We start from the raw sequence: 27,036 nt of genomic DNA on the forward strand, positions 1-27,036 counted from the left end.
TAAGTCAGAACAGTCTGAAGGTCTGACCCGAGTTTGGAGTTTGTAGAGTTAAAGCTCTAGGAGGAGTAGCAGTCAGAAAATTTTGGTTAAGAAAAAGAAGAAGAAAAAGAATAATAATAAGTTTAAATAGGATTTCAGTAAGTTGGCTTTCACAAGCCAACTTAATAAGTTTAAATAGGATTTCAGTAAGTTGGCTTTCACAAGCCAACTTAATTATGGATATTTGCGGCGGGGCGAGGGCTTCGATAACCTCTCTTTTTTTTGACCATACATGTGTTTGCCTCCCTGCTATCCGCACTCAAACAGGTTTTAAAAAAAATTGTTTTTATCAAAACCGATTATGTTTATCAGTGGTTGTATATCAGCAAGGATACGTTTGTATGCATTTTGTTTTGTAATTTCACCGGAACGAATAGAGAGTCTCCACAACGGATTGAAGCGTGCGTCCGAGTGAATACTGTGCACGAGCCACTAGAGAACACAGTATCCCCGCCACTGATCACAGCGGCAACGAGCACTTTGATCACTTTATTTAAAAAACAACACATTTCAGCGCTAGATTGCCTCTTATTTAACAAACGAATTAAATGAATGCTCTGCTAGTTAACTGGAGATGTTTTATTTATTTGTATCGGTACATTCGTGCCGCGAGATGTTTCAAAAGTGGTGCTGACAATATCGACCTTGGTAAAAAGTGTTGGCGCAAATTACGCCTATGCAGGCATGCAATGTTCACTTGTGTCTTCAGTTGAACAGAAACTGTTTTCAAAAATGGCACCAAGACATGTTACTGTATTCTCAAAACAATCGGATTGCTTTGATTTCACTACTAGAGCAAATTTAGAACATTGAGCTCCTCCACATAGAGGAATTACAATAAAACAGATTGAAAAACAAAACCTTTGAATCTCCTCTCATTCTTTGTTCGGGCTGCCTCACTTGATGGGCCATTAGCCATTGGGGGAGTGTCTATGTCACACCCCTGGTCTGAATCTCATTAATATTGATAGGCCATTGCCCCTCCCACGCATAAACCTCTTCTGACAAAAAAACTGTTTTACAAAGTTTAAATCAATGTATTGTTTTATGTGAACGATTAGGCAGGATTATTTTCACATCATTTTGAAGCCAGAACTCGAAGCGACAACATCCATTAGTCAAAAGTCTTGTGGACACATATTTAGTATGTGTTTTGTGGTCTTATTTCAGCAACTTTCATTTTTATTTTTTTCAATAACTACGCATAAACATTATTCTCTTAAAAATACAAACATGTACATGCATGTTGCTCAAATATTATGGTAGCCCCGTTTGTGCTATATAGAGTGAATTTACACCTTTGCCATTAACATGTTTATAAATAACTGAAAAAAGCACACGTCAGTGCATGTCAAAACACCTCAAGGACCCTAAAAACACCTTGGTCCCCAGAGGGTTAATCTTAAAGTGGTCTGTTCATAAAACATGGTCAAAACTGTGCGCAGGGTCATACACCTGAAGACAAAAAAATATCAGGGTAACACACATGCAGTGGTGGAATGTAACGAAGTGCAAATACTTTGTTGCTTTACTTAAGTACATTTTTCACGTATCTGTACTTTACTTAAGTAGAATCAATAGTGCATACTTTTGACTTCGTTACATTTTACATCAATTATTATACTTTCTACACCACTACATTTCTACAACATTCCGTTACATTTTCGTTACATTTTCTGATCAGTTTTCCCCCTGCCAAAACGTCTTCCTGACCATCCGTCCGTTGCACGTTTGTCTCAGCAAGTTTGGTTGCCATAGATTTTAGTGATGTCCGGTTCGTGAACGAACCATTCTTGTGAACCGGTTCTTTTTAGTGAACCGGTCGAAACCAGTACACTAAATGGGACTGAATCGTATGAAAGAGTTCGCGTCTTGCGTCAGCGCTGATCCACAACTTACTAAAGTTACTCACTTTCAGACATGCCTTACGGTCCCTCTGACTCGAAATAAACCAATATCCCGGAGTATATTTTACCCCAGTAAATCCAAAAGTTCACTGAACTGAGACTTGTTGTGCTGAGAGAAGTGATGAGCACGAGCAGCTGATACTGAACATGAGCGCACAGGTACAGCAGTTCTCGGATCACCAGTACAGAGCTGTTTATTTCGGACGTTTTCGACATTTCGACCAGATGAGCTGATGAGCTGAGCATGTTATGCAAGTACTTTTACTTTTAATACTTAAAAGTACATTTAAAATCAGGTACTTTTTACTTAAGTAGCGTTGTAATTGTGGTACTTTTACTTTTACTAAACTAAATTTGTCATTGGTTATTTGTACTTTTACTTAAGTACTGGGATTCAGTACTTCCTCCACCACTGCACACATGACACTAGAATAAGGCAATAAACATGAACTAAACATAAAATGTAACACAAAACACACTAATGTATATAACTGATAGCAAAAATAAGAAAGGACAACATTTTATTTATAAAAATATAATCATATGTGATGTGTACTAACTCCTTCTGGGAATGTACTTTTTTATGGTAATTCATAGTTTTTATTTGCTAAAAAAAACCATACATTTTACAGTATTTCACTGTAAAATGTAATGGGATGTTGAATCATTTACAGTTTTTCACCGTATATGTAAGGTAACTTTTTTTTCAGTATTTTTCTGTAAAATGTAGAAACATTTTTTTACAACGTAAAAATTATGTTGTTACGTCTCTTTTATTCTTTAGTTTTAATGTGAAGCAGCATTTTAGTTCGCTGATCACCCAGTGAATGTTAATATTTTTAGTTCTCTCATGCACCATTTTGTTTTGTCTTACTGTAGGAGCTGGTTAAACTGATCAGTGCTAATCAGGTACTGGTAGTCAGTGGAGAGACAGGCTGTGGTAAGACCACCCAGGTAACTCAGTTCATCCTTGATGACTTCATCCAGAGGGGCATGGGCTCTCTCTGCAGGGTGGTTTGCACGCAGCCACGTCGTATCAGTGCCATATCTGTAAGTAAAAGCATTATTCAATTTTAATATTGTTTTTCTCTAAACTTTTCCACGGACACCCTTGCACTCTCTTGTGGCCCCCTGGGGGCCCCCGGACAGAAAACCCTGGCCTGCGTTAGATAAGTGACATCAAATATGTGTAGTGCTGGTGGTCCTCCTGATTGGCACTTTCCATAAGATCATCTCTCAATGCAAATCATACTGAAATAACACCATGCCAATCTCTAGATATGGTGAAGGGAATGTGATGATGTGGGGTTTTTTAATTCCAAAGGCCAAGGGAACTTTATCAGGATGCATAGTATTCTGGATCCATGAAACAACTGGCCTTTAAAAATAAAAATCTGCCTGCCTCTATGGGAATTTAACATTGGGGTGTCTTGACTTATGCAACCTGTATTTTAAGGAAGAACATTTATTTATTTTCGATACATTATTCATTCACAAAGAAAATTGGTGTCCTTAAAGGTTGGATTTTTCCTGATTTTTAAATTAAGGCATTAAGATAAATTTCCAAAAGATGATTTTTTTATTCCTCTTTTTAGTCAGCATGGGTGTGTTCACTTATACTAGGCACTGTATCACATTATTTACTGTCACTTTAGATCAATTTAATGTACATCGTTGCAGAATTAAAGGTTTTAATTTCTTTAAAAACCTTTTAACTGTATTCTTTTCCCTTTCCTGATGAATCAACTTTTTTTTTATAACACCACGATTTCTAACATGGGGCAAGTTGTGTCACTAGACCAGTGACAAGCCATATAGATACTTTCAAGTTCAGTATACATTGAAGAAATTAAATATAATTAGGCCTCTTTGTTTTTATTCTTTCTTCTTTCTCCTTGATTTGGGGACAACTTCATTAAAAAGCAGCATATCTGATCCCACTCTTCCTACCTAATTTGTAGAGTGTCTGTGCTCCCACTTAAGTATTTTCTATTTAAGGTATGAGGTTAAAAGTAAGTGCTTTTGTTTAGGTTGCAGAGAGAGTGGCTTCAGAAAGGGCAGAACCGGTCGGAGAAGGGAAGTCCTGTGGGTATCAGATCCGTCTGCAGAGGTAAGTGAATCACATCTGCAAGGCTATTCTTTTAGAGCCGAGTTCTGGCAGATTGGTGAATTCTTTTTTCTCCAAGTTTAATTTTGCCTGTCAGGAAGTTTGAAATTCTCTTTCTCAACTGGCCAGAAACCCTAACTAATTTATGCTTTGTAAAAACATAAATTCGTATCTAGGTTTGCCTTAAGCTCTATAATGCAATAATTATTTTTTCTGGTTTGTTTAACGATATTAAGACCAATATACTGTAACAATTTAATTAAATTTGACAATTTAATTCAAAGTCAGAGTCAACTTCATTGTAATTTTTAGCACATTGCATGGCAATGGTTAAAAACGAAACACAGTTCCTTCAGGGAACAACGGTGACAAACATAGTGATAGTAAGTATAGATAATTCAATTCAATTCACATTTATTTGTATCGCGCTTTTCACAATATACATCGTTTTAAAGCAGCTTTACAGAAAATGAATGAGTCCACATTACAATTTAGTGTCATCTGTTATCAGAGGTAACTCTAAGTTCAACAAATGAAAGTTGGCTAAAAATGTATTAATTTAAACAATGTAATAATTTAAGGCAGAAACCATAGGTAGAGACAATTGGTATACAGAGTAAGACGGAGAATTAAATAAGGCAATATATACATAAAGTGTTGCAGCATTGAGGTATAAATTGTAGTGTTGAATTATTGAACTATATAGTTTTGAACTAAACAGTAGCAGTTGTTTAACTGTTGGATATGAAGCTTGGGCTGTGGATTGTGATTTGTATGACAATACAGTGGTGGAAACCCACAGATGTTTCAAGTCTCTCAGAGACGTAACATTCTGGCCTTGACTTTCTGGCATTATGATGAGCTGAACAAGTCTTCAAATTTTCTTCTATAAATAATCCTACTGGAAATACTGTATGTTTTATAATGAGAGAAAAAGCTGATTATTTTTTAGAAGAGGTAAAGATTGTTAATTGATAAATTTGATAAATTAATGGAATTGAGGCTTTTTTGTAGAATACACAATTGTTGTTGTTATGATTTTTCTTTGTGCTTCCTTAAAGAGGTCAAATCCTATTACATTTCCTTGAGCCCTGTTTATAATGTTAGTCTATATTTATATTTTTTCTTCCTTTCTCTGACTCTTTGAGTCACAGCACTTACTTGCAGGCTGCAGGTTTTCTGTTGGGTCCAACAACAGGGCCGCAAAAGGTTCTCTATCGAAATGTGTACCTCAAGCTGATAAGATCAGACTGATCAGGGCCCTTGTTAAAATTAAACTTTTCTCTAATAAACTCTAATAACACTATTGTTTTCTGGTGTTTAGTAATACTATCTGTCCTAGTTTTCTCATTGAAAGTCCCTTTCTCGTAGTTCACCAACACTGGGTGGAGTTGGTGTGTGTGTGTATTCATCCTTGTGGTGTTACATTTGTGCAGGTTAGTTTCAATAGTCATTTTTGACTGGGAAGAAAGTTGAGTTCTGAAATATACACTGTTCTCAAAATATCCGTTTTATTTCAAAATACTGAGGTTGATTTGTCATGATATAATACATTTTATTTGCAGGGTAAGTGTGCCTATATATTTATTTATTTTTCTTTTCTTTCTTTTTTTGTGTGTGTGAGTTTTCATTCAAGCGAGAAAGTGGATTAGGCAGCGAGGTCACTGCAACATGTTTCCGAGAGCAGGTAGTTGCCTCTCTTCTGAGAGGAAAGATAGAGGACTGATTAGAGCTTTCTGCCAAATATCTCACAACTCTTCTCTCAGTTCCTTTTCATTATTAGTCGACATTGTCGACAATAAAAAATTGTCGACAAATATCTTTGTTTTCGAGTAGTCGTTTGATCCCACGTGACCTAATGTAAGGGCGTGCAATATCGCGATTTGACCGCTACGACGCTGTAGCGCTAGAGTGTAATGCAGCCCTTACAAATGCTATTGGTAAAAGAAAAAACAGCGCGAATTATGACGGAGTGCAAACGAATCCGAACTAGCAAGGTTTGTTTGGGAAAGTTTCACAAAACTTCAAAACAAAAAGCTGTTGTGTGCAATACATGCAAGGCGGAACTTGCTTTTTACGGGAGCACAACATGCACGTTGGAGCACTTAAAGAGGAAACATCCCGGCAAAAGAGGAGCCGGGGAGAATTGAGTGTTCTCCAGCTAGAGCTAACTAACTAGCGGTAAATCTCTTTATTAGAGAATGCAATACTACTAATACTACTAATAATATTATCAATAATAATATAATTACAATAATGTGATGATTTATTTTGCATAAAATAAAGCTTGATCGAGCTCAGGAGTCAGGGCTGTTTTTATTATTGTAACACTATTAGGTATTATAGTCTTATCACTTGCCTGTATTTTGTTCCATAATCATGACTTGCAAAAGGAGATGTTAGGAAGAATATCATGGCAGTTACTTTTTCATACTGTAAATTAAAAGGTGAATGAGAACGTCTCTGTCAGCTCAATTGTCATGTAAAAAAAAAGTTTGCAATTTTATACTTATAATAATGGTTTGCAGATTCATATTTTATCATTATTTGTGTCCTGAAGTAAACTTCCCTTTTTCTGTTTCAGTTCTAAGAAAAGCAGTGGGCCTATTAAACAATGCTTAGAGAGCATTTGTGTGTGATTTGAGTTGGACCGTAATCTGAAAACTTAAAGAGAATGACCTGTTTAGTTGGCTCAAAGTTCATTAAAACAACTATTTCAAAAGCTGAACTGATTTTAATTTTTTATATTATAGTAAGAATATGTTTAATTCAATGTTTTCACTAATTGAAAATGCTGAATAATCGTTCCAAACTTACTGATTAGTCGGTGCAATAATCGACGATTAGGCGATTAATCGTTCTAATAATCGTTAGATTAATCGATTATCAAAATAATCGTTTGTTGCAGCCCTACATACTACATACTAGGGAAGTATTTGATTTTGAACGCAGCTCATGAGTTGAGGGGTTTTATCCAAATCTTCTGAAGAGACATGATCACTTCATAAGATGAACAGATTTAGTTTAGTCTTTTATTCACCTATAAGCACTGCTCAACACACATAGTCACATTTATTTATTTGGCTCAAATGTGTACATGAAGTTTTATGTTTTAATATACTTATAACTGAGTGATTGATTACCAACTTAAAATCCACATCCCCTTCACATAATGTATTACGCACCTATAAATCTGTTAAGGAAGCAGTCAGATCCTGCTAGTGTTAAAATAGGAGTTTGTGATGGGGACGAAGACTTCAGCTCATCAAGTGTCTAATACTCCCTTCACACAAGTCACACACTTGACAACCTTCAGGAAATGAGAGAATGAAAGCGGAGAGAAGGGTGGGTAGTGAGAGGTGAGTCAGTGGGGAATTGGTTGCTTCAGCTGTGCCGAAAGATGGAGTGATAATGTGAAAAAGTGTGAATGGGGGTGCCGGGGAGAAGAGAAATGGGTTGTTAATCTTGTCTTGCTGTGGTGAGTAACTGTAGAAGACTGGACCTGAGAGAATAAGGTGGAAAGGCTGAGGGGTGGAAAAGAAATGGAGGAGGCGAGAGGTGAAAAGAAGTACGGAATCAGATGGCCTCTTCAGGCCATGAGCGGTGCAATATCTTGTTTTTTCCTCTTCCTCACTTATACATCAATCTAAATCCTCTGGCGCTCCCAGACACCTTTTCTCTATTGCTGTAATTTGATAGTCTGTTTGTGTCTGACAGTGTGTGGGAGCAGGTAAGGAGGTTTAGCATAGTCTTATGAAGTCTTTTGAATTGCAGTGTTTCTGTGTTATTATGTAAAATAGAAAGTTCATTTGAATTACTGACACAAACCTCATTTTAGGCTTGTTTTTTTCCTCTTCTATGTAAGAATAACCGTCTTTTTCACTCTGTGTTCTTCTAATATTAGTTCTGTGTATGAGGAGGGTTCTCTTCAAGAGAAAAATTTAATAATATTTTGTTCACCCTCATGTCATTTCATAATTACAAACATTTTAATTTTATAGAACAAGAAAGAAATGCTGAAGAATGTGTAGTCCGTCTTTTCCATGCAATTCCAACAAATGATGACTGTAGCTTTTATGCTTTGAAAAAACCAAACAAATGCTGCGTTAAAAACAGAAAAAAATAATCCCAGGTGTTTTAATGCATTAAAAGTATTTAAAGTCCCCCTGTAGTCAATCATTTTATCCCTTAAAACTCATCTTTGACCACAAAAATTAAAATGTAAATGTTTTTTCCTTGAAAAATAATTATTCATCCCTTAAACGCCAGCTTTAATGCTTCATGCCTTCACGCCAGCAGCCATATCACCCTGTAGCCCAAGACTGGTTGCCCACTGAAGCTAAGCAGGGTTGAGCCTGTTTAGTACCTGGGAGACCTTCTGGGAAAACAAGATTGCTGCTGGAAGAGGTGTTAGTGAAGCCAGCAGTGGGTGCTCACCCTGTGGTCTGTGTGGGTGCTTACGCCCCAGTATAGTGACGGGGACACTATGCTGTTAAAGAGCACCGTCCTTCGGATGAGACGTTAAACCGAGGTCCTAACTCTCTGGTCACAAAAAATCCCGGGATGTCTTTCGAAACGAGTAGGGGTGTAACCCCAGCATCCTGGCCAAATTTGCCCAGTAGCCTCTATCCATCATGGCCTCCTAATCATCCCTCATATATATATATGTATTAGTATACAATTAGTGTCTCTGTGTGTGTGTGTGTGTGTGTGTGTGTGTGTTTATATATATATATATATATATATATATATATATATACACATATATATGTATATATGTGTATATATATATATGTGTGTATATATATATATATATATATATATATATGTATATATATAAAATATATATACACACACACACAAATTGGCTTCATCACTCTGTCTCCTCTCCACCAATAAGCTGGTGTGTGGTGGGCGTTCTGGCGCAATATGGCTGCCGTCGCATCATCCAGGTGGGTGCTGCACATTGGTGGTGATTGAGGAGATTCCCCCTTCTATGTAAAGCGATTTGAGTGCAGAGAAAAGCGCTGTATAAATGTAATTAATATTATTATTATTATTATTAAAATAGCTTGAATGTATACGCGGTTCTATGAATATGCAAATTAGTTCAGCCTCCGCTCACTCACACCAGTTCAGAGATCCACTTGTTGACAATCACATGTTGTCGTGATTGGTTACAATTTAGTTTGTGACGTCAGAAACACCAGTGATTTCAAACTGCGTTTTTGAGACATTCTTTGGTTCACTGCAGTTATAAGGAGAAAATACCCAGCAATGGTGTTGACTTATTCATGTGTACATGGTTTTCCTAAAAGCATATTAAAAGCACCACATAGACATAAACAACATTTAAAAGCTTGATTTTCACCACAGGGGGACTTTAAACACAGCATCTGTTTTTATATTCTGTCATCATTTTGCTGCCCTACAGTAGGCTAAATTATCACTCTATCATTCATTCAAGTGCTATTAAACCATGCAAGCGTGATAAGATGCAAAAAGAACTCAAATCTTTACTTGATTATCAATTCCCCAACTCTCTGTCTGGTGATGCGGCTCTCTGTGAACAAACACCTGAGTTTAAAAGTCTTAAATGAATGCGAAGAGTTGTGAGAAAATAGGATGTGTCAGATCCAGGTTATGTGGTCAGCTCTTAAAGTGACAGCAGTGTTATGTTTCCCTAGCCGTCTAGGGGTCGGAAGGAGAGGTAACAAAGGAAAAAAAAAAGAGAAAGGCGAGAACACACTTCAATCCTCTGTCCCAGAGTGAAGACAACACCAGATGATATCAACGAAAGGATTTAATTTACAAAAAAAAGAAAATAAGGACAGAACATACGTTGTCAGGGAGCAATGGCTCAGGGAAAAGCAAGGCCTAAAATAACAAACAAAACAGCCCACTAAGTAAGTTTAGGAGGAGTCCTAACTAACCTAAGAAAGGTTAACCAAAAAGAAATAAACAACACAAACTTCCCTCAACTCCCTTGCTATGCAAAAACAGGGACAAACAGTATTCAAAGAAAAAGGCACTCACCCCCTACAGCTTCCCTCATAAAAGTAACTACTAAACAGGTTAACAATCACACAATAACTTTAACTTCTGCTTAGTATTTAGCTGAAATGAGATCAGGATCTCATTAACACAGGTCAGGTCATCATCATTAAAAACGGCTGTCATCAGACCTCAACTGAAAGAACCCACTCTGGATCCAGAAGTTCTCTCCAACTACAGGCCTATTTCAAATCTTCCATTCCTATCAAAGGTTCTGGAAAAAACAGTTGCAGCTCAACTCCATGTTCATCTTAAACACAATAACTTGTTTTAAAAGTTTCAGTTGGGCTTCCACCCTGGCCATAGCACAGAAACAGCCTTGGTCAGGATTACCAATGACCTCCTGATGGCAGCTGATACTGGTTCTCCATCTCTACTCGTCATACTAGACCTAACAGCTGCTTTTGATACAGTAGACCACACCACCCTCCTCCACCGGCTGATGGTTGGTGTTACCTGATGGTATGCTGACTCTCTGAAAATGTTCACAACTGGTTTACCTCATACCTGAACGGCAGAACTGAGCACGTCGCCCTGGGTAAAGCCAAATCACACACTCATAATGTCACCTGCGTTGTCCCTCAGGGCTCTGTGCTGGGCCCCACACTGTTCTCCATTTACATGCTGCCTCTTGGAAAGTCATTAGCAGACATGGTATATCATTCCATTGTAATGCTGATGACACACAGCTGTATCTCAGGACAACCCCCACTTCTTCTTCTCCCCTGCCAGCATCCACACTGAACACCTGCCTGGAGGAGATAAAGGCGTGGATGAAGCTCAATTTCCTTCAGCTAAATAGTTCCAAAACGGAAGCCATCTTAATTGGCACACCACATCAGCTCTGCTTTTCCACCATCAGCAGTATCACTTTCTCGGGCCAAAACATCGCCCTTTCCACATCTGTTACCAATTTGGGTGTTAAAATGGACTCTCAACTCACCTTTGACACCCACATCAAACACCTCTGTAAGACATCATTTTATCACCTTCAGAACATTGCCAAACTCCGTCCAACACTCAACCTGGCAGATGCAAAGAAGCTCGTTCATGCCTTTGTGTCCTCCAGGCTGGACTATTGTAATGCACTCCTCATCGGGATCTCTGGCAAAAGCATCCAGAGACTACAATACATCCAGAACAGTGCTGCCAGGATCCTGATGAGGGTGCGCAAGCATGATCACATCACGCCCATCCTAAAATCTCTTCACTGGCTCCCTGTCCCACTCAGAATTGAATATAAGGTCTCCCTCCTCACCCACCAGTGCATTCATGGACATAGCCCCCTTTACCTACAGGAACTCATTCCCCACCAGAGCACCTCACGCACTCTCCGGTCCTCACGCACTCTCCGGTCTGCAAACACAAACACCCTTTATGTCCCCAGAACCAAGCTCTGCAGCATGGGTGGTAGGGCCTTTTCATCGGCTGCTCCGAGGCTGTGGAATGCCCTCCCTGATCTTCTGAGTGCCCCACAGACTACACATGTTTAAAAAAAAACAAAAAAACATTTTTAGAGTTTTTTTATTTTATTTTTTAAGATTATATTACTATATGCTCTGTAGCACTTTGAGATTGCTAAAATTTAAAGTGCACTACAAATAAAATGTATTATTATTATTATTATTATTATTATTATTATTATTATTATTAGTGACTCAGTTAGCCACAGCTAACTTCCAACTACAGTCTCTGAATATCAGAACCAGCCCAATTTAACACCAGTGTTCAATCTGGAGCAGCGGAGAAGTGTGTCTCCCTCTGCAAACACTGGACTGCAGCCTTACGCCCGTTTCACACATACTCCGTGTGCAGTGCGTATGCGGTGCATGTTGTGGTGCATATACGGTACAGGAGCAGCAAGCGCTATAGTGCTTTCACATATGCTGCGTTTGCAGTGCGCTACTGATCCGCAGTTTCTGTGTGCCACAAAATCCAAAATGGCTAAGTAATTTTGATTTTAAATCCAAACGTTAAATTTGACATTGTTTAACCCATACAAAAATGTAATATATGGCCATATATGTACGTAATTATATTTTGAATAGCATGACATATATCTATAGGCTACATATATTAATTTGACATCTGAGAACACAATATATGTCTGCTACCTATATGAACATTTATGTGTCCAAACATGTGAAGAAAATATTTGAGTTCATCCATATATGATACCATATATCTGCTTATATTACAATAGACTATAGTATTTGTTTCTCGCATGGACACCATTATGTATAAATATGTGAAATAAATATTTGTTTCCCACATATTTAATAAATGTATTTAAACATACATGCATGTGATACCAGTAGCGTAGCCAGAAAAGCGTCTCTGGGTGTGCATAAGAAAAATTGGATGTGCCACATTTATTGTCAAATTAATGTGCAAAAAAACTCGGACCCGGCGTATCACTAACTTTACAGAATAGACTGGGCTGATGTGTAAAACTGGCTTGCCACATAAACATAATACTAGGCCTACAGTATATAAAATATAACTCAGGGCAACATTAAGGCTTTACATGTGCTTGTCCTTCGAACAAGTAAATCGGCCATTCTCTTGTCCAAGTAAAATTCCAGAAATCGGTTTAAATGTATGCTTCATCTTTCATTTTAAATTCTTAGATTTGATCAATAAATTCAGTTGAAATAACAAGACACTATGCTGTTACCAATCAAATTAATTAATTTACACTGAAAATTACAACTGCATTAAATAATGTTATGAGATTGTTTTAAATATTTTTTGAAGATACAAATATGACATATTGGAAAGAATTATTGCCTAATTTTAAACACGAAACTAAACCACCAGTAGGGGGCGGCAGTTGACCGTCTTAATGAGTGAGTTATTGAGTCATTTATTCAAATGATTTGTTCAAAAGGCTGAATCGTTAAGGAATGAGGCAGTTGTTTAATGGGTCATTGAATCTTTGACTCAATCGATGCATTCAAAGCGCTGAATGAATCATTCATTAATGCAGCAGTTATGTGTTCAGGTGAGCTGCGCTGTGGTTCTTGGGATGTATGTTTGGAACTATTTTCGCTGCTCAAATAGAACAAAAACAGTCAATATTGTGTCTAAAATGTAAGTGACTTGATATTAATTACTTGTTTATTGAACTTTCATATGAAATCAGTGTCATATTTTCAGTCGTGATGGTTTTCAGCACTCGCGGTCATGTGATGTTGCTTAACTGTATCATATCATATCATATGTTATAAATATAAAAACTCCACATTAAGTTTTAACCACTCTATGTTCATAAAGTTTCTTTGTGTGATCTGCGCTCATTTGTTTCCATTTCTCCTCATGAGGCTGCGCGAGCCTCAACAGCACAACCGTATTACCAGTCAGCGGCTGTTTGCGGATTGGTTGGCAGCCCGAATGTCAGCAGATATTTTAACGATAATAATTTAAAAATTAAAATACATTTTAAATGTACAAATATTTTAAGTAAACAACAATAGTCCAAGTTTAGGAAACGTTTTATTAAAACTTTGAAAAATAATTCTGCATCTATTTTAGGTGTGCCAGCTGCCACTGTGGGTGGCACCGGCACACCCGTGGCTGCGCCAGTGTGTGATACTGATGCATTGAAATAAGTACATATGCGTCTTACATATATTTAACATTTACGTGCATATACGGGAAAATATATGGCACGCATGAAAACGGCCATTTTTGCTATATTTTGAAATATATGTTTCATATATGTCTGTGTTTTATATATATGAATTTTGCATTTATTCTCTTATAGGCAGCAGACATACACGGGCACTTACATTATATATGAAATTTACTTATTTACTTACAAATTTACTTACATTATTACATTTCTGTATGGGTATGAAAATTAATTTTAATCATGATTCTTTGTTTTACATGTAGTTCCCCCCGATCCCCTCCCCAAAATATATATCATGTATTTTTTGAGGGGGAAAAAATCATATATGATGGCATTTTGCAACTTTTGAGACTATAATCATACTTTTTTGTTTTTCTTGACCCTGTAATTTAGTAACTATAGAAAACATTAACTGTAATTATGCGTATATGATGAAATTATTACAGTTTCTTGTCAATCTATATCTATTTTAATGTGAACAATGTGCTGCCACTTTAATTCAGTGCGGTGCAGCACAGCAAAAATAGACTCGGTGCGGAAACAATCGCTGCTCTGCTGTAAACGCACCGCACCTGCAACGGATCGCCGGACTGCAACCGCCTGCAATGTGAAAGCTCCAACCTGTTAACATGGGTACGTAAAAAAATATGCACCGCATACGCACTGCAAACGTAGTATGTGTGAAACGGGCGTTATACTCTACGTCTCAGGCACACTCACAAACGAGTGACAGGTGCTGATGATTAGGCCTGAGAGTGAGTAGAGAGAGAAGGAAAGACTGCAAGCAAACAAAAAACACAGGGCACACAACCACGCCCACACTTTCAGAAATAAAGTAAATCAAAGGTTCAGAAGAAAATACTTATATTATTATAAGTAAATGAATAAATAAATAAATTAATACGTCCTTGGATGTAACACCCCCACCAATAAGAATAAAGACCAGGAACCAAAGTAGTATCTATTTACATATTCTTTCAAGTTTTTAGATTTAAAACCACACACCCCCTAAATCTCCATCTCCCCAGTTCTGGAAAGGGCATCAGCCACAATGTTATCAGTGCCCTTGATGTGCTGAATCTGGATATTGTAGTCCTGTAACTTGAGGGCCCAGCGCAGCAAATGCTGGTTAGAAGAGGACGTTAGAGAGAAAGGTCAAAGGGTTATGGTCTGTATACACCGTTATTGGAACTGCACTGCTCCCAAGATACACTTCAAAATGCTGCAGGGCCCACAATAATGCCAAGACTTCCTTCTCAATGGTGCTATATGATTTCTGGTGTTTCAAGAACTTTCGGGAGAATTAGGACACAGGGTGTTCAACACAGTGAGCATCCTCCTGGATCAGAAGCACCAGAAGCACTGGCATCCACTTGCAGCTTAAAAGGTAGTTCAAAGTTAGGTGCTACCAGCACAGGAGCATTACATAGGAGATTTTTGCTGCTTCAAAAGCTCTGTCACATTCACAATTCCATTTAAAAACTCTTGATGTAGCAAGTATGTGAGGGCAGCAACTACCGATGAAAAGTTCTTGCAGAAGCCCCGGTAGTATCCTGACATCCCCAAGAACCGTCGAAGTTCAGGGTTTGTTGCAGGGTTTGTTGCAGGGTTTGTTGCAGGTTTGTTGCAGGGTTTAGAAAAGTTTAGAATGGCTTCTACCTTAGCTACCTTAGTCTGTTGTGGCAAAAGCAGAGATTTCTGAGGCACGGGTGGTCAGGGGCACTTGCCAGTAGCCTTTCAGCAGGTCCAGCTTTGAAACAAATGTAGCTGACCCCACTCTATCCACGCAATCCTCCATACGGGTGAGTGGAAAGGCGTCCGGTTTTGTTACTGCGTTGACTTTGCGGAAATCTGTGCAGAAACGAAAAGTGCCATCGGCCTTTGGGACCAGTAAACAGGGAGAACTCCACGGACTTTGACTATGTTGGGCCAGGTCATGCCTTAGCATATATTCAACGTCTGTTTTCATTAAGTTACGCTTGGCTGGATTAACCCGGTAAGGATGCTGTTTAATGGGTTTAGCTTGCCCAACATCAATGTCATGTTCTAGAACTGAAGTTCTTCCTGGGACATCAGAGAACATGGGTGGGTAATGATGCATCAACCTAATAACTTGCGTGATCTGCTCAGCGTTTAGATGGGCACGGGTAGCGCAGGGTTAGGTGGAGAGACAGGCTTTGAGTTACACACAAATCTTTACAATATGTTAATGTGACATACTCTAGTCTTCCGTCTCCTGTCAGGAGTACTGATCACATAGTCTGTATCGCTGAGTTTCTCTTTTACCTGATATGGGCCTGCAAATTTGGCTTGTAAAGCTGAACCAGGTTCAGGCAGAAGTACAAGAACTTCATCATTTGGTTGGAAACTACGAGAGACACTTCTCTTATCATAGCGTTTCTTCATCTTTGACTGAGTTACCATCAAATGTTCCAGAGCAAGATTACGTGCCTGGTGGAAACGCTCCCGAAATGAACTAACATACTCAAGGATCGTCACTGGCACAGCATCCTTGGCTAGTAATTGTTCATTTAGCACTTTTAGAGGCCCATGCACCGCATGTCCGAATACAAGATCTGCCGGACTAAAACCAAGTGACTCCTGCTCCGCTTCTCTAATAGCAAACATTAAAAATGGTAAAGCCTCAGCCCAGTCTTTCCCACTTGAGAGACAGTAGGTACGCAACATTGTTTTGAGCGTCTGATGGAATCTTTCCACAGCGCCTTGTGATTGTGGGTGATATGCGCTTGAGAGTACATGCTTAATTCCCAGCTGAGCTAATGTCTGAGTGAATAGTCTCGATGTAAAATTTGTTTCCTGATCAGTTTGCAAGACTCTAGGCAAACCAAAGGTGGTACAGAACTTGATCAGTTCGCGGATAATTACAGGAGCCTTGATAGAGCGCAGGGGGATCGCTTCGGGGAATCTTGTGGCTGTACACATAATGGTTAGAATGTACTCATGTCCCGATTTTGACTTGGGTAGCGGACCTACACAGTCGATCAACAAATGTTCAAATGGTTCTCGCATAACGGGTATGGGGTGTAAAGGAGCAATGGGAAGCTTCTGGTTTGGCTTACCAGCTAACTGGCAAGCAATGCACGAGCGTCAGAAATTAGACACGGCCGATTTTAACCCAGGCCAGAAAAAGTAGCGAGACACACGTCGAAATGTCTTTCTGACACCCAAATGGCCGGAGAGCACATGCTCATAAGCAATTTTCAAAACATGTTTCCTATACGGTTGAGGCAGAATAATCTGGAAAACCTCGTTAACCCTCTGGGGTCCTATGTGTTTTTGGGGTCCTGGAGGTGTTCTGACATGCTCTAACATTTGTGCTTTTTTCAGTTATTTATAAACATGTTAATGGCAAAGGTGTAAATTCACTCTATATAGCACAAACAGGGCTACCATAATATGTTAGCAAGATGTATGTACATGTTTGTATTTTTGAGAGAATATTTGTATGTTTGAGAGAATTTATAGAGAATATTGTTTATGCATGGTTATTGAAAAAACTAAAACTTAAAGTCTCTGAAATAAGGCCACAAAACACATACTAAATATGTGTCCACAAGACTTTTGACTAATGAGTGTTGTTGCCTAGAATGTTTGCTTCAAAATGATCTGAAAATCATCCTTCCAAATCATTCACATAAAACAATACATTGATTTAAATTTAGTAAAACACTTTTTGTTTGGAAAGGCAATATGCGAAATGGGCGAGACTCATGTATAATGGTCTGATTCACACCTGTGAAGACAAAAGACCTGCTTAATGAGCCTGCATAATGTGCTTTTCACAGGTGTGTCACTGAGCCACAAGAAAGAATACAAGGAGACAAGAAAAGAAATGTGTATATATACTACAAAATTGCTTCACAGTTGGAAAAATCTATAAAAAAATAGTATTTTTCCACTTGTATTTTTGCTTGCAAATTGTATAATATCCAAGGTGAAGATTTCTAGTAATTGTGTAGTTAATTCTCATACTGTATTTTCAGAAAGTTTTGGATATGTATCCTCTCCCCAAATTTTTCACTAATAAAACACAATACAAATAATTTGAAGAGAAGGCTTATATTGACCTTTTAAGATTTTGTTTACATCTACCTTGTAAATATATTATTTGCTATTTTATTAAAAAGGTTACAATTACAGCAACAATTAAAATAACAATATTTCAAGTGTAATATTTCTTTGTAAAAACTAAAGTATACATTTTATAATACACATTTCAAAGTTAAGGATTCATTAGTTTGAATAAAGCCTACATTGGAACAAACACTATAATAGCATCCTAGTTGATGACTTTATTTTTGACAAAACAAACATAGCCTAATATATTTAACATTTGAGCAGAAATTGGTGAACAAAAGCTTATTCAATGTGGCAGTAGTCTATAGTTTAGGCTACAGTAAACAGTTAATAATCTATCCAAAAACTAGTCAACGAAATGTTGTCTTTCATATTTCTTCTGTAACATAGGCATATCGTTTGTTGTTTTTATGATAGCCTATATTAGGGCATATAATTATTAATTTGCAGTTTAATACGTTGCTAATACAAAGACATTTTAACGTTATTTCAACATATTTCAGTCGATTTTCACTCATCTCAGTATAGCAATAGGGTTTGGTAAAAATGGTTCAGTTCATTCATTCACATGCACGCGATTCATATTTAAACAGTCTTTTTGCGGTTTACATAGACTATGATATCGCAATTAGAACACTAATAAAAAAACTTTCTTCTCAGATGGATATTTCATATTTCTTTGTAAAAACTAAAGTATACATTTTATCATACATATTTCAAAGTTAAGGATTCATTAGTTTGAATAAAGCCTACATTGGAACAAAGACTATAATAGCATCCTAGTTGATGACTTTATTTTTGACAAAACAAACATAGCCTAATATATAACATTTGAGCAGAAATTGGTGAACAAAAGCTTATTCAATGTGGCAGTAGTCTAGTTTACAGTAAACAGTTAATAATCTATCTAAAACTAGTCGACGAAATGTTGTCTTTCATATTTCGTCTGTAACATAGGCATGTCGTTTTTTGTTTTTATGAGCCTATATTAGGGCATACATATTAATTTGCAGTTTAATACGTTGCTAATACAAAGACATTTTAACGTTATTTCAACATATTTCAGGCGATTTTCACTCATCTCAGTATAGCAATAGGGTTTGGTAAAAACTGTTCAGTTCATTCATTCACACACAGACGCGATTCATATTTAAACAGTCTTTTTGCGGTTTACATACACTATGATATCGCGATTAGAACAATAATAATAAAAAACTTACTTATCAGATGGATCCGTTGCTCCTCGAAATGAAAAAAACCAGCACATGTTCTGAGGTAAATGTCCCAGGATTATTCCTCACACAGCCTCGCAAGAAGAAATAGGCTACATTAATCTGATGATTACATTTGTTGTGTTATCGCGTTTATGAGGGGCGTTGACACTTTGCATGTGTTGCTTCAGATCATTTGCGTTTGAATACCGCGCGCTCTCCGTGGGCGTGTCACATTAGCAGAATAATGAGCTGAGAGAACGATAATGAGATCGGCTGACACCTCTCTCTTTTTTTATAGATTACATAAACAGAGAATATTTATTTTAGTTTTGAATTAGATATTTTAAAAGTACAAACTTAAATGATAATAAAGATATATTGCTCGTGCTTGTGTGAATAGTATTCGCTGAGCTTTGTTTAAGTTTAGAGACGTGCACCAGAAAAAAAATTAACGGAGACAGAGAGGCAGAAAGCACACCCTGTTTATTTTCTTCATTTTACAAAAGCACACGGTTTTGATGTTAATGTGAGTGTGCACAAAAAAAAGAAGACCCTCTATAGTTTATAATCATGTATTGATTTTATTTATATGACCAAAAATGACGGAGTATTTTAAGTCTATGTTGCTGCTATGTGGAAAAAAAACAGCTAAACGCGCCGGCGCGTTTCTCGACCCCAGAGAGTTAAGGGCAGTATGGGCTTTTGGCCTCCATCTCCGCATTAACTTGATTGTCCCAGAAATACACTAACTTACCATTGGATTTCCGATAGACTAAATGCACCTGGTTAACGAGGGGTCTGTTTTCTGAGCAGCCGATACCGATATATCGGCCGATATTATTTATGTGTACAGTAGCAATATTATTTATATGTATAATAGTACAGTACCAGTCAAAAGTTTGGACACACTTTCCTATTGGTGTGTACAAACTTTTGATGGGTACTGTATATAGAATACACAGTATTTAAACAGAATAAATATATAAACGTTTTGCAATTATCACTCAAATGTGGTGATCAAACACTTGTGTGACAAAGATATGTAATGGAGGCAGGGGGAATGATAGAATGAGAATGATACATTTGAGCTGTAACCAAACTAGTTCGCATTGCATGTTATATTATATATTATATTTTAAATACTGTTGCATAATCTTCACTAACGACTTTGTCTTTTAATTTAGTCACGTTATATAAAACAACTTGTATCAATAAATATATCAAAAGTGTCACTGACATTATCTTCTATTTTTAGTCTTAATTCCCCTAATCTCTACCAGTGGAGGAAGAACTCATGTCTTTTTACTAAAGTAACATTTATAATATCATAATGAAAACGTTTTAATTACATAATGTACAGACCCTTATACTATTTTAAATTAGTAAGCAAAATGTACCTACAAAACGTGAAACTAGGCTACTCTTAATGCAAAATGGCCCTATATAAACTGTTATAATTATATAAATTATTGGAATATTGCTTGATGTTGTAACGTAGCGTTATAGGCAGAATGAGCTTCAACACTGTGTCTACATGGGACGCGGCCGTTATTGCTCGCGTGAGTCGCAACAGCTGTTTACTCGAGACAATCAATCAATTGCCTGGATTTAATAAATAAGAAGTAAATATAGCAGACAATATAATCAGGACTTTCTTAGCTGGGCGCTTATAGTCACAAGCTCACACAATACGTGACAGAGGCTGGCAGCAGAGAAATCAATTCAGTGAATTACACTGCGCAAATCAAAAGTAATAGTCTACTACCCACTCAATGAAGACGGGTTGGCTCTCAACAGAACATATAATATTCATTTTATTTTATTTTTTGTGTTCACTTTTATGAGGAAAAAACGGACGTGACAAGCTCTGAAAGCGGGACTAAAGTGCTTTAAAACTTTCAGAGACCTCAAACAGAAAGCACAAAGTCAATTTCGTTTTGTATTAATTATATCTTAATTTGAATCAATGTTTCATCAACCAAATGCCTGGATTTAATAAATAAGAAGTAAATATAACAGACAATAGATAATCTCAAAACGGAGGCGCCGGCGAGTGAACTGCAACTCGTCTCATAAATGAACCGAAACACAGCGTATAGACCTGAGAAATATATCTATTGAAATGTCTACTTTTAAACAGAACAAATCAAAACGAAAGACAAACTGCTCTCTGCTTATGTAATCCTTCTGAAATGCACATTTCTCTCTGGCGCGTTCAAATATCGCGAGTCCACATCCTCAACTTCATCTTTGCACCCCACAATGACTGAAAACACTTGTTATTAATAAACAATTAAAATGTCTCCTTCCTATATTTGATGTATTCATATCATTGCTTTTGCCAGTTCATTGTGACAGCTTTTAGGTGCTTTATTGGCAGCGCCACGCTTACATGAATCACTGCACACCGCATTCTTTTTTATATTAATTTATCGGCCATTATAAATGCCAATACCGATAGTTATGAAAATGCCTAATATCGGCTCGCCGATATATCGGTCGGGCTCTAGTTAAGTCATGATCATTAGAACTGTTCAAAAAGGTTTCAGGGAGGTGAAGTACATCTCTGAATTTTCGTGCCTGGGCATGCGTCACTGCGCATGCAGGAAAGACAGCAGAAAAGCATTGTGCTACTTTTGAACAATCACTTGGATTCGGTTCACTAATTACCACCGGCCACGGGAAAACATCTCCACCTGCAAGATCGTTTCCCAAGATAACATCCACTCCGTCGATGGGTAAACGTGAACAAACCCCAAGTCTTACAGGACCTGTAACTTAATCTGACTTTAAGTACAGGTCATGTAGGGGGAGGCTGAAACACAGTATTCTGATTCCTTGTATCAAAACGTCGGCACCTGCATAATTAGACAGCGAAGGCAATAGTCCTTCACGAATAAGTGACTGGGCTGATCCAGTGTCTCTCAAAATCTTTACTGACTTCCCTTCAGAGTCAGATGAATGAGACACTGTGCCATCCAGTAGAAATGGTTGATACCCGCAAGTAACAGTGGTGGAATTATCGCCGTCACCTGACGTGTGCACCAAAGCTCCACTTTTTGGTCATGACGCAGCAACTTTTGGTTTCCAAGCCCTACAATCGGAAATTAGGTGATTTGGGTCAAGGCAAAAAAAAAAAAACAGACTCGTTTATCAATACTTTTCTTACGAAGTGAGTTAGATGGAGTCTCAGGCTTAGCACGAGAAAAGACACGACTCTTCTCTCGAGCTAAACTGTCATCAGTTAAAGGCACTACATTATGCCTCACCGTGGTGAACACATTCCTATGCATTATTGCAAATTCGTCAGCTAACACACCCGCATCAATAAGAGATGTTACTTTTTGGTCATTTAAATGTACCTCTACACTTTCAGGTACACAATTCTTGAACTCCTCAAGTAAAATTAACTCCTGAAGATGTTCAAGAGTAGACTAGAAAAACACCACTTTTCAAAAAGTGTGCGTTTTTCTCGGGCAAACTCGACGTATGTTTGTTTGGCAGTTTTAGCATGGGAGCGGAATTTCTGTCTGTACGCCTCTGGCACTAACTCATAAGCCCTCAAAACAGCGCCTTTGACGGTGTCATAGTCAAGAGACTGTTCAAGTGGTAAAGCAGAGGAGACTTCCTGGGCTTTCCCAGTGAGACTGCACTGCAAAAACAGGGCCCAGATATCTTCTGGCCAACTCAATTTTGTGGCTATCTTTTCAAATGTGACAAAGTATGCATCCGCTTCGCTCTCTCTAAACGGTGGAACAAGTTTGAGATACCTACTGACATCAAAGTTCGCATTAGCTTCAGCTGCATGCAAACTCTGAGGGGCAGCAGATGACGAGCTACTAGAAGAATTTTGTGACCGAGGAAAAGGAATAGGTCTATCCTTCAGTACCGGACCTTTTACTTCTAACTGGTGTAGTTTTAAATCGCGATAAGTCTCTGCTTCTATGACGCAGTTTAATGAGTAACATTTTGCGCTCCTCTTGCTTGATACGGAGATCTAGCTCTTTCATTTTAATTGCCAACACTGGATCGAAAGAAGCTACCCCAGGAGGGCCCTCGTCTGACAAAGCTCCCAATGCTACGTCAGGCGAAACCTCCTCCATAGCAGCGTATTCTGGTAAAATCGCAGTTTCCACAAGACTATAACGCAAGTCTTGCTTAATTATTTTTTTCGCTGCCTCCTTAGGGACACTAATATAAAAAAATTCAGCGATCAACAATAAATCGTCTTTTCTACAGCTTTCAAAAGCCTCTGTGGTAGGCTGGAGAGTGAATGCAATCAAATCAAACTCCATCTACCACGGTTTCCTCACCCACCAAAAAACTGCCAAACAGCACAAAAAAGGAGACTTGCCCCAAATAGATGAGTCTCTTTCCAAATTAGTTTAAACGAATAGACGAGCCCCGAATTGTTACGTTCCCATAGCCGTCTAGGGGTAGGAAGGAGAGGTAACAAAGGGAAAAAAAAGAGAAAGGCGAGAACACACTTCAATCCTCTGTCCCAGAGTGAAGACAACACCAGATGATATCAACGAAAGGATTTTATTTACAAAAAAAAGAAAATAAGGACAGAACATACGTTGTCAGGGAGCAATGGCTCAGGGGAGAGCAAGGCCTAAAATAACAAACAAATCAGCCCACTAACTAAGTTTGGGAGGAGTCCTAACTAACCTAAGAAAGGTTAACCAAAAAGAAATAAACAACACAAACTTCCCTCAACTCACTTGCTATGCAAAAACAGGGACAAACAGTATTCAAAGAAAAAGGCACTCACCCCCTACAGCTTCCTTCACAACAGTAACTATTAAACAGTTTAACAATCACACAATAACTTTAACTTCTGCTTAGTATTTAGCTGAAATGAGATCGGGATCTCATTAACACAGGTCAGTGACTCTCAGTTAGCCACAGCTAACTCCCAATTACAGTCTCTGAATATCAGAACCAGCCCAATTTAACCCTCTGGGGTCTAAGGGGTTTTTGGGGTCCTTGAAATGTTCTGACATGCCCTGACATTTGTTTTTTTTTCAGTTGCCTATAAACATATTAATGGCAAAGGTGTAATTACACTCTATTTAGCACAAACAGGGCTACCATAATATGTGAGCAACATGTATGTACATGTTTGTATTTTTGAGGGAATATTGTTTATGCATGGTTATTGAAAAAAATAAAAATAAAGTTTCTGAAATAAGGTCACAAAACACATACTAAATATGTGTCAATAAGACTTTTGACTAATGGATGTTGTTGCCTAGAGTTTTTTCTTCAAAATGATGTGAAAATTATTTACATAAAACAATACATTGATTTAAATTTTGTAAGACACTTTTTGTTTGGAAAGGCAATATGCGCAAGGGACGTCAACGATTTCAACACCATCATGCATATTTAGTGGTTCACACCTGAGGAGACAATGGGGCCCGCATACTTAATGAGCCATTCATTCAGGTGTGTCACTGATCCACAAGAAAGAATGCAAGAGCAATATATATGTGTGTGTGTGTGTATGTGTATGTGTATATATATATATTCATTTACTTTTTCATTCATTTATTTACATAGGATATGTTCTTGCAGACTGATCCTCAAACAGCAGTTATATGAGTACTTTATATTAAAACAATTAAATTTTTGAATAATGTTGCTTTTGATATGTGTAGTATTTTGATTTAGTATTTTAATATTGTAATTGACGTGAAAATACTTTTTACACTGATTTTTTTCCTGTTTTATTTCTCCTTTTCTCCTCCCTCACTCTCTGGCACTGCTTTCCAGTCGGTTACCACGGAAACGAGGCTCAGTGTTGTATTGTACGACGGGCATTATTCTTCAGTGGCTCCGCTCAGATACGTAAGTGTTCTCAACCTCTTTTCCTCCACTCCTTTCTGCGGTTTCTTACTCCCCTCCCCCATCCTCTATCTGTCTGGTTTGGCTTTTCTTTTTCTTTCTGTAAGAGACGCCGGTGTTTAATCAATACACAGCCGGTTTCAAGTTTAAAGGCAGATCTTTGCTCCTGAGTGAGGTGAACATTTCACAAATTAATATTACATGTTTTGTCTCTTAGAAATGCACATTTAACAGTTGCTTGAGTTGGGATGCAGATGTAAATTTGTTCATTAACAAATCTTCTGTAAAAAAAATTTAACAACCTAATTTTTTTGGGTAAAATTTTATTGTGTCAAAATTTGTATTCCATAGTAATTAGATCATGTTGTTAACCACAGGTAAAACCATGCATTGCACCTCACTACCATGGTAAAAAGTAACTGTATTATTGTTTCTGCGGGATGTTATGAAAAGATGTAGCCTAAAGACATTTAGTAATAAAAATGCATAAAAACTTCTATAGCCTATTAACAAAAATACTGTAATTATATTCAATTACTCCTTTAATACATTTAATGTCTACATTAATAATAAAATAAAATTTGATTTGAATATCCCACATTACTGCCTCAATCCCATGGTTTCAGTTAGTGTTACTACAGTTAAAGGGGTCATATAATGGTACATGCACTTTTACAAGTTGATTATACTGAAATGTGTGTTGGCAGTGCCTGTACACAACCATCATATAATGATAAAAATCGATCCAGTGTTTTTGTTTTAATCTCCTTATATGTTTTCCCCTGCCTCAAATTGAGCCGTTCGATTTTGTGACGTCAATAAAACGGACGCCCCTCCCACGATTGTTAATTGACAGCAGCGTTTCTATGGTTTCGACACAGACCCGCCCTGATCGAGCTGTCATCATAGTCCGCCATTGTTGATACACTGGAGCAGAATGATGTCTAAGCGATTATGGTGTTCTGTTCTTGGGTGTAATAATAAACACAGCAGTCATTTTAATGTTCCTAAATTCGAACCGCTGTAGACGCAGTGGCTGAGTTTTATTTTTGAAGGGAATATTCCTAACGATTTACGTAAATACTTTTATGTTTGCGCCAATCATTTCTCACCAGACTGCTTTATAAACAAGCGTCAGTGTAAATTTGGTTTTGCTAAGAAGCAGGTCCTGAAAACAGAATCGGTACCAACTATTTGTGTTCCTGCTGCACCTCCAGAAGAAGTGAGTGTAACGTTTTATTAACCTTTAAATATTAATCTTTGCAAATCGCTTGCACGCTTCATGATGAATGCGGCTAATGTTTACACTCAGGGTATATTGCGGCATGTTTTCTCTGTAACTTTACGACGCTCTCAATATATTATAATGAACAACGCGTTATGGGTAAAGGGTTAGTTCACCCAAAAATGAAAATTCTGTCAGTATTTATTCACCCTCATGTTGTTCCAACCTCGTAAGAGCTTCGTTCATCTTCGGAACAAGAATTAAAGGGGTGGTTTACTGCTTTTTTTCTTTGCATGGTTGTGTTTATGGGGTGCAATATAACATGTCTTTGTGTTTTTTTTTTTTTTTTTCAAAGCCTTATTTTTCATAAATTCCACCTTTATTGTAAGCCGCTTTCTCCTCTGTCATTTGAATGACCGGTTGACTTCCTGATTCTATGAAACCACTCCCTCAGAAACAGGCAAAGGGCTCAGATTGGTTAGTTGGGCCGGTGTGTTGCAATTGGCTAAACTGCGTAGTGCACGTTGTCCGGAAACTTCACGCCCATTACCTTTACGGGTGAAAGTTGCATGTGCTCAGGTCGAATGTAAATAATGGTGTCAATACTCCCGTATCAGTTTGAGCCAGAATCAGACCCAGAAAGCGGCAATGAAGATAGTCAAGCAGAACCTCCCCAAACACGGCTCTTACAAAACGTTTCTGAATGGTACATTTTTGTATTATTATTATTATTCTATTTTCTACTATTATTATATAAGAATTTCGATACACTGTTACTTGAAAATGCTACTGCTGCTTGCTAGCTTTTGAGATAGGGTTTTCTCCTGATTAAACATTTAATATAACTGAATAAATGACTGAGTAATACCGTTTTTTAAAGTTATTGTTTTATCGATATAATGAACATC

At 37.6% G+C, this 27,036-nt stretch overlaps 1 protein-coding gene across 2 annotated transcripts in view; it reads left to right on the forward strand.

The window, feature by feature from the left end:
* The window catches only part of dhx36 (DEAH (Asp-Glu-Ala-His) box polypeptide 36), a 146,415-nt gene that overhangs the window by 19,834 nt on the left and 99,545 nt on the right, over window positions 1-27,036 (forward strand). For both annotated transcript variants that reach the window (XM_077248126.1, XM_077248127.1), the window contains exons 5-7: window positions 2,826-2,996; window positions 3,977-4,056; window positions 24,832-24,906. In XM_077248126.1, coding sequence (XP_077104241.1) covers window positions 2,826-2,996; window positions 3,977-4,056; window positions 24,832-24,906 — 326 coding nt within the window. The remainder of the gene's footprint in view (window positions 1-2,825; window positions 2,997-3,976; window positions 4,057-24,831; window positions 24,907-27,036) is intronic.

Source organism: Siphateles boraxobius, unplaced genomic scaffold, assembly GCF_051911475.1.
Source record: "Siphateles boraxobius isolate OS27281-9 unplaced genomic scaffold, OSU_SipBor_1 30, whole genome shotgun sequence".
NCBI classification, from domain to species: Eukaryota; Metazoa; Chordata; class Actinopteri; order Cypriniformes; family Leuciscidae; genus Siphateles; species Siphateles boraxobius.